The sequence below is a fragment of the Lathamus discolor genome, chromosome 8, assembly GCF_037157495.1.
Source record: "Lathamus discolor isolate bLatDis1 chromosome 8, bLatDis1.hap1, whole genome shotgun sequence".
Classification (NCBI taxonomy): Eukaryota; Metazoa; Chordata; class Aves; order Psittaciformes; family Psittacidae; genus Lathamus; species Lathamus discolor.
The window spans coordinates 15,513,779-15,526,367 of record NC_088891.1 but is presented as its reverse complement, the minus strand read 5'-3'; the positions used below and the strand labels follow the sequence as shown (position 1 = coordinate 15,526,367).

The 12,589-nt window shown below is 36.9% G+C and overlaps 1 protein-coding gene across 1 annotated transcript in view; it reads right to left on the bottom strand.

Moving 5' to 3' along the window:
* Positions 1 to 690: 690 nt before the first annotated feature.
* The window catches only part of MINDY2 (MINDY lysine 48 deubiquitinase 2), a 35,775-nt gene continuing 23,876 nt past the window's right edge, over positions 691 to 12,589 (bottom strand). The window contains exons 8-9 of the mRNA XM_065688589.1: positions 11,603 to 11,776; positions 691 to 10,184 (exon numbers count right to left, since the gene is read on the bottom strand). Coding sequence (XP_065544661.1) covers positions 10,065 to 10,184; positions 11,603 to 11,776 — 294 coding nt within the window. The 3' untranslated portion in view covers positions 691 to 10,064. The remainder of the gene's footprint in view (positions 10,185 to 11,602; positions 11,777 to 12,589) is intronic.

The window sequence follows — 12,589 nt, the reverse complement described above, 5'->3', positions numbered from 1 at the left end:
ATTAATCTTCTCTGAATATCCAAACCTGACAAATACGTTTAAACAGAATAAATACACTGCATTAAGCAAGTGTGTAAGGACACATTTATCCAGTAACTTACCTTGATGTGCTTGATACAACTTTTCCATTGTTCAGTTCTTAGAAAAAAATTAAGAAGGGGCTTTTTTCCCAGGAATTTCCAAAAGAAAGTAGAAGTTAAAACTTTGTTTCAAAAACTACATATCCGTTTGCCTGGAGCACCTACTGCTTTAGGTGTGACAACACATACAGAAACATTTGCTCTAGCATGAATTTGTAGTGATGAATGGATCAAACGGGAAATATGAAAGTTTATAACTTTAAAAGAAAAAGCTGTAGAGAGATACAAAAACAGAACTGGAGCTGTAACTAATCTTGCCAACAGTGAAGAAGTCTAGATATATCATTTAACAGTTGGAATGCATAAATAGTATTTCCTGACATTTTTGCTTATTTAAATAAAAGTTACTGTGTGTAAGAGATTTAAAATATTGGAACAAACTAGGGTGATGGGAAAGGGGGGGTGTCTGATTGAAATAAAACTGCCCAAACCCTTGAATTTATAAAATACTTAGATCAGAAGTCTGGAAAAGGACAGTGAGGTGTTTTGTTAGGGTTGTTTTTTTTTTAAAGGATTTCATCCAACCTTTATTATTAGGAAAGAACATAAGTACCTAAATGAAAAGTTTATTTTTTGCTCACTTAAATTTGTTTACATACAACGGATATCAGACGACTGTTAACCAAAATAAATCTCAGAAGGTTAAATACCTTAAACTATAGAGAGACTGATAACTGCAGACACTTTAAAAGAGAGAAGAATGTAATACTGTTTTCTTCACTCACACAAACAGGAGTATTAAGATACAGCACTGGACTTCTCTGGAAATTATTTAAGTGCTCAAAATTATTTTAACTATTTACAAGGAAAATGTTGTTTCCTTATAGTCTTAAAAATATATTAATACAATAAAAATAATTAAGGCTTTTAAAATGCAAAACATTCAGTAGTTGAACTAGATGCCATTACAACAAGGGATAATGGTGTAACATTGGGATGAAAAGGATTTCAGGCGCATACGTTGGTATAACTGATACTGCAGAACCAGAGTCAATGTCGTCTACTTCTAAGCTATGATTTTTAAAAACTTCTTCCCTCTCTTGGTAAATGTAGAGTAGCTTGGCATTATCTTTGATTTTTGGATTTCCTTTTAAAACCAGCTATAGAGACCAAGGTAGACATTAGGTAACTAACAGGCTCACAACTACACTGATGGTTCATCACGGCAGTTGCACAATTCTGGTGGGTCTAAGCATGGCCTCTTGAAGACTTAGTAATCTGTGTGTCTCTAAGAACTTCCCTAAAATACACAGGTATTTATATAGATATATAATTTGAATCTAAAAAGACCCAGTCAAGACAGTTAATGTAATAAATTGACTTAATACCATTCAGCTAGGGGCAACTTCTGTAGAATTCATTTTTGTATGTCTATTCTGCTCTTGTGAGACCTCACTCTATTATGTACAGTTCTGGTGTCCTCAACATAAGAAGGACATGGAGCTGCTGGAGCAGGTCCAGAGGAGAGCCATGAGGATGATCAGGGGGCTGGAGCACCTCCTCCTCCCCTGTGAAGACAGGCTGAGAAAGTTGGGGCTGGTCAGCCTGGAAAAGAGAAGCTGCATGGAGACCTCATAGCAGCCTTCCAGTATCTTAAGGGGGCCTATAGGGATGCTGGAGAGGGACTCTTCATCAGGGACTGTAGCAACAGGACAAGGGGGAATGGGTTCAAATTAAACCAGGGTAAGGTCAGGTTATATACAAGTAAGAAAGTCTTTACTCTGAGAGTGATGAGGCACTGGAACAGCCTTGCCAGTGTTCAAGGCCTGGTTGGGCAGGGCCTTGAGCAATCTGGTCTATGGCAGGGATTTGACCTAGATGAGCTTAAAGGCCTTTTCTGACACTAATCAATTCTATGATTCTGTTTCTTCAGATTTATCCATATTTTCTTTAATAAGCTTACATGTCTGTGTAAAAGGTGATTATCAAATGTTGTACAAATAGCTATGCATCTACTGACCAGCTAAAAGGATAATCAGAAATTATGTATGTACACTTTGATGAGAGCTTCTTTCACTGAAAGCTATAGTATGAAAGATAAACCAGAACTGTCACTTAAAGCTCTATAAGGTTATTGTGGAGGAACTGATGACAGTACTGTTCATTCCCTTATAAAGAAAGTTGCTGTAAGGTATTAACATTCTGTGACTTTGAAGTACCACTATCAATTGTTTTGAGGCCTGACCTGTAACCAGTGACAATACACTGCAGAAATAGAGGGGAAAAAACCTCAAACCATCCACAAGTGCCATAATTTGTCCAATAGCAATGGGGGTAGGGGGTTACAATTACAACTCATTTGTTAGGTCTGCCAGGGGTGCAACTGGCCAAAAACCCAAAACATTTTTATTTACTTACCTCACATAGAACCTGTTGTCAAACTTTGAAGGACCTCACTAGAATTCAGTTGTAAACAAAACAGTTAATTATTAAACCAGCCCCTTTTGGCTCTGGCTGATCTACAGTAACAAAAGCCCCACAATTAAGAGACTAGTTGATGACCTGACACCAAAATATGAAATAGAAAATGAAGTCTTATTGGCAATAGGCTTAAAATGCTGAACAGGTAACATGCGGAAAAGCTTGCAAAGCTGGAGACACAGTTAAATGCAAAATTGAACTGAATTTCTTCTCTCAGATTGCACAGGATAATGTAACAGCAGCTTTCCTCTTTTGGAAAGAAAAACAAAGGTAAACCCAGCATAGATTAAACTATATTTGGTCTGTGACTTTTCAGAAGAATAGTATTGGTCATCAGCTTCCTCAGCCCTTTGGAAGCTCCAGCTGAAGCTGCACATACACAGGCAGAGCTGAAGCTGCATGTGCAGCAGTTGTTTCTCCCAACTCTGCTTGTAGAGCTGGTACACGTTGGTACTTAACTATGAAACATTTCAATAAATGCTAGAACTGGCTGGTGTAAGTAAGTCTGCACTGCAGTGTCCTGTTCCTCCTCGTGGCTGTGTCTGGGGGTGTGAAGTTGGACTGAATAGACGTTTAATAGAAAAAGATTTAGGACAAGTGTCAAGTATTGCAATGCTGCTCGAGAAGTTTGAAAGGATCCTAAGATACAGTCAGCCACCACTAAGTCCTGTGACTACAAGCCAGCCCTGACCTGTTGCTATTGCAGTGCACAGGAGACCATAGGAAAAAACCAAAATGTTGCATTACTTTGTTTAGAAATAATTCTTTTCCTGATATTTATTCAGTCCTTCCAGTGAAATTTCTACAGCTTAGGTTTGCTACTTATGAAACGGTTAGTTTTAAAGGGTGACTGCAGCATATATAACTAAATACAGCATTCTCTTACAGAATCAAATGGTAAGATGGGTTTAAAAAAAAAATACTATATTCCATATAGACATACAAGACAAGAAAAACATTGTGTCAAATCATTACATTTCTGCAGAAACTTCTACATGTTCTTTAATTTCCTAAGACCGAAAAAGACAGTGTTACAAAGAGCATTTCAAGGTAGTTTCAAAGTCTATAGGAAAACAGTCATCTAATTTTCTGTATTTCTTCCACAGAAAGGAAGTGCAGTTATAGCATGGACAGAAGTAATCACGCTAGCTTTATTATAGCTGGCACATTAAATTATAATACAGACTTAATGACAATATGCACTTGGAATTAATACATTACATGGAGCAGTCCGTATCATCATGTCCTCGGTATTAAAATTATTAGCAGTAGCTAAAGATGGCATGGTTATGTCTACTTAAACTACACTGTGTCTTCATGACATAAATTCATGAGCTGCATGAATTTACAGTAAAGGAACTGGGGCATCAAATCAAATGGGGCCTTTCAACAGCATCTGGCTAACACAGCTAGTCTTGTACAACTCCTGCCTATTCTGTATTCATTGAGATGCAGTGCACAACACCACTAATACCTTGTTATCTCTGACTTCATAGTTTCCATTAAATTTTATAGTTTGCCATTGCCAAAAATAACATTTTAGCAATGGTAAAGAACTTTAGATTTTTCCTTTAACTACTCTACATCCATTGTATGTAAAAGCATCAGAGTTGGTAAGCGTAAATACTGATTGTCAGTGTTATTTCTGTGCCTGAAGGCAGAAGTGTTCCTATCTGTATGCTCAGCAGTATTTACTAGGTTACAAGCATAAACATTAATTCAGCAGCTTCACAGACTTGAGCACATAAGCAAGCCTTAAGAAAAAATACTCAATGCAAATATTGACTGGATATGGACAGTTCATCTAAAGGGGGAAAAAAAGGTCTGTTTTCATATTGTTATTTTGGAAATTCCCCAAATCACCAGTGACCCAAACCCAAGGATGTACCCACACTCAGCTCGTTTCAGTTCACTGACACACTCTTCTGATTGCAGTTTTGACCCTTTCGTTGGCATGTGCCAGTGAGCCATAAAAAAGGCTGCAGACAAAACTAGCAGATATCCCAGCTTTTCCTGAAACACATTTAGAAATCTAAGAATGCCAAGCTATGTCAGTGGAAGTTTTTCAAGACTGCTTAGCATAATTCAACTTCAGAATATCACAGCTGAAGGCTTAACTCTTAAGTCTATGCAAGCTTTATGAATGGCTTCAAAAATGAAAAGAGAATAGGAACTTCAAGTTGAAACAGACTAAATATCACATTACTTCATCCAACTCTGTGATGGAGAGTCTAAGATTCTGTGAGCTAAAGGCATCACCTCATGATCATGACACTGGTATATCACTTCCCATCCTTATGAATTTCACAATAGGTACAACTTGAGCTGGATGGGACCTAAACTGAAAATCAGGGTCAGCACTAAAGGACAGTTAAGAGTTTAATTAAAACAAATGTATAACTTACATGATTCTGTGTCCCTGTCCACTTCCAAGATCTGTATACATTTGGCTTAGTGTTTGACTATATCAATCATATTTCACCCTTAGCCCCAGCAAGGCTCCTATCCACACCACCACCACCTGCTTCCTTAAATGTGTGATTCACCTAGTGATTAAAGCGCTTGCAGTGTCTCACTTCACGTTTCACCAACAGATTAGGGAACAATACCTTTATTTTCATTGTATTGTTATAATAATTATGCTTACAAAAATTATAAACATTTTTGTGAGCATAATGTTTATACTAAGCCAGCAAGCTCTTCAATTGATCTGAGTACTGAAACTGGTCTGAATTGTTCCCTATGGATTTCCCAAACCCAACAACATTGTGTTGAGAATTCATCTGCTGGCAAGTAGAGCTAAACACAGGATCATGACTTCTGAAGATAATTAAGCTAAAGTCCTTAAATATGCAAAAATCCAAGGAATTTCTCATTTCTGCACATGAAGCTTCTCCATTAGCACAAGTAAAACTACAAATCAGAGAACTGTAAATGCAGTAAAGAACTTTGAGGTTTCAGCAAGTTCTCCAGAGCTCTCTCCAGGGTAAAGAGAGCTTAGGGCAGAGGTGGTAAGAGCTGACATAATGACCAGAACTGAACAGCAGGGAACTGACATTTAATACAAGTGTTGTGAATTATCACAGGGTCAGAACAGCTCAACCTACAAGCATTATGAGAGCACAAAACAGAGTGTACAGGGACAGACAGTACCAACCCACTATGAAATAAGTTTGCTGGACCTTACCTATATGAGAAGACTTGGCCACTGCATGCTGTGCTGCAGCTGTTTATGTGTGAAATAAAAGCAAATGAAGGGCAAATCCCTAAGCAATCTCAAAAGGTGGTATAGGGACTTTAATGTTCCAGCCTCCTTCCCCCTCAGCATTTCCCTATGGCACTTCTTCCCCATCAAAGCAGCTGACAGTTGAACTTAAAATGCATTCCTTTTTTACTGGATAACTATCAGAACAGTCTGTGAACAAGAAGAAGCTATATGAAAACACTATGAAAGTTAACATCAAATTGACTTCTGTATGAACGATTTTGTATAACAGTGTCATTCATCTCACCAAATTTTCCCACTCAAAACAACAGTGCTAACAGTTTATTGCTAATTATGCTTCAAAGAAAGTAACTGCACTGAAATCACAAGATAAAATGCATATGTTTAAGTTCCTGCATGTGACATTTGCTATCATTAGGCTATATGAACATTTTTCAGTGTCAGACTTTTCTTGCTACTGAGGTCTTGTTATCATAGCATAGATGGAAGAAATGTCAGCATTATATTGCAACCAAACTAAGGCTTGTTACTTCTGCTTTTCTCTAATAAGCTTTGTAATGCTGATACTGCATCAGTTAACTTGCATTTCATGAGTCACCTGCTGCTTACAGTTACAACATTAAAGACTACTCTTACATAAAATGAATACAGCTCTTAATTCAGTATGTTGTCTTTAAGAATGTACTTTGTATAAACTTCAGCAATTGACTATGATAAGCATCCTAATGGTAAGAAAGCTGATCTAAGCAACGAGCTAGCTTTGTATTGCAGGTCTATTGTAGCAGGAAAGAAGAAAGGTTCAATTAAATGTACATTATCTTCACCTTTTACTTGAGTATTTCCTGCTGAATACACCCAGAAGTTCAATTTCAAGAACTCAAATTGCCTTTTATTACATACTGGAAATTTTTTTTTCCAAGAACTTGTGTGTACAAGTTTAAAGAAGCATTTGACAATAACGTGAAATACCAAATGGGAGTGGAGATTACCAATCCAATGCAAGTGTACACAGAAGAGCATATGCTTCACCTGTAGGTTGTGTGCCTGTGATCCACAAGAGCAGCTCTGTAAAGACAAACTGAACACATGCTGACTAGATGACTCGCTACAAAATGTATTTTTTGCATTGTATTGAAGTGAATTTTCAGGAATGCTAATTTTATCTTCGTGTTACAATCTTCCTCTGGATCTGCTGTGTTGTGTTGCAGATTCCATAAGCGTCACAAGAAAAACGGTTCATTTGAGCATTTACAAAGTGCCTTTTAGAAAAACATTTATCACTATGGCAGTGCTCTTTGTTTTTTGCTAATTCCAGGAATACTTGTATTTAGCTTTATTTCACAACTACAATGCAACAACAAAAAATTGTAGGATTCTGTCTTCTGTGCTAGCTTTTATCTAGTGGAAAACAAGTTCTACTCTACTTCTCTGCACACTTTCATATATATTATGTAGGCATTTGGAGCATGTGCATGCTAAATTGTATCAGCAGATTTAAAGTATAAATCTGCACTCTCACCAGAACGTTAGCTTCAAAAAAGAGGCAAATGAAGCAGTCAGAAGTAAACATTGTCTTTCTGGTACTCCATCAATATTTTGTTTTCAAAGCTCACTGTTACAGATAAAAGCAATTCTGCTCATTATTTTTAATCATCAGATACTGTCAGAGATACCAACTGTGACAGTTGCTTTTGGAGTGCTTAGTCACAGTGGGGTACAAATAAAGCTTCCAGATGCGTCTCATTTTGAATACTAACAAGCTCATCCACTTAAAACTTTTGCTGCTAACAAGCTCAGCCTGTGCAGAACAATGTCCTAGATTTCACAGATCCTTTACCTTATTTCCAAAGCTTCAAGACCTGTAAAGAAAAAAAGGATATAAACAGAGAACTGTTTGAATGGCATGTTTGCCATCTCATCTAGTCTGAAACTCTTTCCTCCTTTATCAAAAGGAAACCTGAATTATCTGGGAGTTCAGACTTCATGATGACTACTGACATTTACCTCTTTTTCCTCTGTGACCACATGACAACATTACTGTAACTACAGTGTATTAGGTTTCAGGCACATCTGTCTGAAACTGGAAATGTTACATGAATTCTTCTAATCTGAGCAGGTATCTTGGGGTGAAAAGATACACGCAATAGCCACAATGCTGCTCCAGCTAGATTTGTTGTAAAAGGAGTTTAAAGTGGCAGTACTGTCACTGAAAATAATAAGATAACAAACACTTAGCGCGACATATTTATTTTTCAAGGTCAATAAATAAATGTAAATACACAAATTTGGAAAAATCTTAGCAACAGAATGTTTTTAAACAACATTCTGGCTTAAAGCCTTTGTTATTGACACTACTGGAATATTTTCTGATCTGTTTAAAGTAGGTAAGTCATTATGTTGGTGATCCTCCATCACATTAATTTGTTTGAAGAAATTAGGCTGCTGCAAAGGAAAAAAGGTGTCCACCTTTGCTTTGACAGAAAATTATCTGCATACATTAAGTATTAAAGTTACTTTTCTTGCCATGACTTTTCTAGATAATAGAGAAATCTTTAAATTTACACTCTGTGTATTAGAGACCTCCTACTGTTCATTACTTCATTATTATAAAAGGGAAATTGTAACAAAAGTGGGAAAACCAAAAGAGGCATGAAAGAAAAAGGCGATACAAACTGGCCCTTTAGTTAGTAAGACATTCTTCCTCTATCCTTCTGATTTTCATTCTAGGTTCGTAACAGCAGCTTCTTACTGGTGGACGTGTGTTTAGACACACTCTCCCTCAGACATTCTCCAAACACCTGAAACCAGGAATGTCACATCCCACCTGTCTGCCTTCGCTTTTCCAGATTATTGTATACTAATGCACTTACCCAGGCTTAGAGCACAAATACGTATCTTGTCCAGGAGAAGCAGCCTTTTTCAAAAGTATCTACAAATTGCTAAATAGAAATCTTTATCAAAAAGGTTCCGCAGGAAGGTAACTGTTATTGACTTAAAAGTGGAGGAAGATCTGCAGTTCCCTCAAAATTCAGCAAGAGTTCTGTTCCTGCATTCTATAAATATTACAAGACACAACATGTTTATTTGGTTCCCATAAATTAGAAAAATCTGCTTTCCAAAAATTCTAAGTTAGTGATTTAAAAACAAAATATTACACCTGACCACCTTCCCACTCTCAGAGAACAGCCTTGCTTCTCACCACCCTTCAGAAGTGTGCTTTTTAAGAATACATGATTTATAAAACAAGTAAGTGTGTTTTTATCTACAGTACACTTGCTTAAATATACAAGTGGACATGTTAGCATCATGTTAAAGTTCAAGGTACTTCTGGAAAAAAGGCAGATAGTTATTTGAACTCTGCATTCTTACATAGAATAACGATTATTGTAGACCTTAGTCACTTCTCATCATTCACCTATCATATAGAGAGGTCAATAAATAAGAACTTGTCTGGTCCAGTTTACCTACAAGAGAAAAAATACTAAAAGAAAAAAGAAGTTACTTATAAAATTACTTGTTTAACCCTGATAACATCTGAGTTGCCATACCCAGTTTGTAATTGCAAGAAAAGCAAACAATATTCATCTTGCTTATAAATAAATGCCCCATTCTCTATGACAATTTTTTTGTGTGATGCCTATCAGCTCACATATTCTTGGGGCAAGAAAGCTGGCCAGGAGGTGCAATGATAGCAGTAACACAGTATAAATCTGGGTTCAAAAAACCGAACATACCAGATCCAGAAGCAAGGAAATCTGGACACACTGAGGAGGCAGTGCCCAGCTGTTATTCAGGCTCCTGTTTCATGAAGACTATACCCAGCCTAAGATATAGTTTCATACCATGTAAGTAACACAGAACTCCATTGTGCTAGTGTAAAGACTTCAGGAAAAAGTCTTACACAAAACAAATTACCTCCTTTGTTCAGAGTAGAAGATAAAATAGCTTACTAACTGATGGAACGAGTAATGGATGTCACTATGACACAAAACTGCCAAGATTTGTGTGTTCAGCTACAAGGTGCAGTATTTCTTATGACTAACTCAAAGCACAGCCACATCCAACTGTGATTTGGAATTCCATCTTGAGCAGCTCGTGCCATGACTTTGAAGAAAGTCTGTATGATTGTAACAAAGTCACCCATCCTCTCTTGAAACATGAACAAAATCTATGGGGTAATCAGGCACAGGCGGCATGTAACAGGTTTGTCTTCCTTTTTACTCCTTGTTTTTGCTTCTGAGGACATGCACTTGGCTCCAGACTAAATCCATTTTCTCTTACAAGAGAACACAGCTATTCTTCTCTTTTTCTCTCTCTTTCTCTCGAGGCTCTTTTCGTTTGCGTTCATTACTCCCAGATTGTCTTCCGCTTGCTGGAGAAGCAGCGCCTTGTACTTGCTATGTAGAAAAAATAAAGTGAACAATACAAACATCACTGTAGATGCAATCTGAAGTATTGCTCTATGCTCAAGTTCACGAACAGAAGGTTTAACTATTACGCGAACCAGCAGAATTCAGGTAGGGTCTCTCTGTATGAATACTCTGGAACTGCCAAAACTTAGTAGTTCTAAGAAATTAATTCAGCTGGGAATGAAAATATATTTCAAGTCCTGTAAGTCCCTTCCATTGTATCCACATATTCAGATCAGTTGTTTCAATACTAAAATTTGGCTTCCAGTATTTTCTGACACTTCTATTTTACCGTACTGGAATTTTTTCCTAGTTTCTTCTGTTAAGAGTATAATCCACATTTCAGAAGTTGCAGAGTTAGAAGTGTTGGTTTTGACAGCTAGATACGGCAAAGCAGCAGCTTTCTGTGACTAGAAATTAGTTAAGAACTTGGCAAGGGAGCTGCTATACAAAGGCAATGTAAACTCTGTTAATTCGTCATCTATTCCAGCTGCTATCCATTCACAGCTGCAAGTGAGTGCATGTTGTTAGGCAGCATTAAGCAGATTGTTCAGGTCTACCTTTCTGCAACCAGCAGTAGTGTATCTGTGTCTTAAAAATAGCTACTGATGATTTATTAAAGCAACACGCAGTGGAAATAAGACTTGTTTGCCAAAACTTGCTTCGTGTTTAACATCAATTAAAGGTTTTGATGCTTTAGGCCATCAAAGACTGAGCCTTCATACAGATTTTTCACCTATTTGTAAATAAAAGTAGTTTCAGAAGTCTTCAGTGGTTAAGAACTCCCCAAATCCAGAACACTAACTTAAAACATTGCCTCTTGCACACAAGATTTAGTTACATGGTAATTTTATATATCAACGTGCATGAATCACATTTTCCAACCATGTAATGTAACTGCTCATAGGGATGGGACAGAAGTTGCACAGGGAGAAACTATAAATTTCCTAATTTGAAACAGGACTGAATAAAACCATGTATCAGAGTGAAACACCTAAAAATGTACAGCAACAAACTTCTGTAAGACAAAATAAAGACCAAACTTTGACAACTATCAAAAAGCTCTTGTTTGAATGCTGTTTTGCAAATAACATAAATACTGGCTAATGCAATCTATGTAACCTTACATATTAATTCATCCCATTATTCCAACTTAAACCATATGAATGAAACCCTAACTTTGGTTAAGCTTGCTTTTTAGCATTTAAGCAGGAGCAACTGCCATATCTACATGCACACTCCAACAATTTCAGCATATTTCTTAAGATTCCTATAGTCATCTCGTCACTTGTCATACAGAATGTAAATAGTCTTACCAGTGCAAAAGAGTTACAAATGTAGATATGTGTATGTAACTTAACACTCTGTAAAATTCATTATCATAGTCTGTAATAATGCTTTCTTACCTGGACCTGAGCAGCTGCTTGTTCTTGTTCCTGATAGTACTGAGAAGCTCTCCTGTCCTCCTCTTCCTGAAGCTTCTTTGCTAGCTCTAGATCGCTGATTCCTTCTGGGATCTGTTCCCAGTTAATCTCTTGATTTTGCTGCTCTTGTTGTAGAGACAATGCCATCAGGTAATCCTAAACAGTAAACTTGTTTATTAATGCTCTTTCACATAGACAAGAGTCAAGTCACATCAGTGAATTTTTCAGCATGTGCAACTACACAGTACCTCGCTTTTCTTACAGCCTCATCTTCAAACAGATTTACCTCATGGAAAAGAGGAATTTGAGAACAAATCCATAACCTCACCTGCAGAAAGGCTGAAAACAGCTACTTTACATTTTTCCTTTCACAGTGCCTATGTCATAGCATACAAAACACAAGAGCTATGTTTTGTATATATGCGGTTTTGATAAATAAAATCTCTACTAGGTTCTCAATTCCATTACCTGGACAGCAGCAAAAGACAGTGTCAGCTCATATGAGTTCTAGGTAGAAGTAAAGATTTTATTACTGTTACCTCTGTCAGACTCTTTATTCTGCAAGAGATGCACTGCTTTAATTTATTAAAAACCATTTGTTTATTCATTTTTTCCCCAGTATTTAAAAAACATTAATGGTGGTTATTATGAAAATAAACTTCTTTCGCTTACTCAAAATGTCAGGTTTCCCAGGAGCTTCTTCTTGCTATACACTCACGTATTACAAACGAGTTCCATCTTAGACACTAATTCTATGTAGTTAAAAAAACAAATGACCACCATCACACATGATCCACTGTGAGTTTTGTCCTACAGTCAGCAAAGTGGGCATCAGAAGGCAAAGTTCAGTTATGACAATATTAATGACCTGAAATGAATTTGTTATGGGCAGAAGTTTCGCAGTGCTGTTTCTGTTTCCATATACAAGGCAGATGTGACATTTCACCTAAGTTCTTTGCAGAAGGAGAT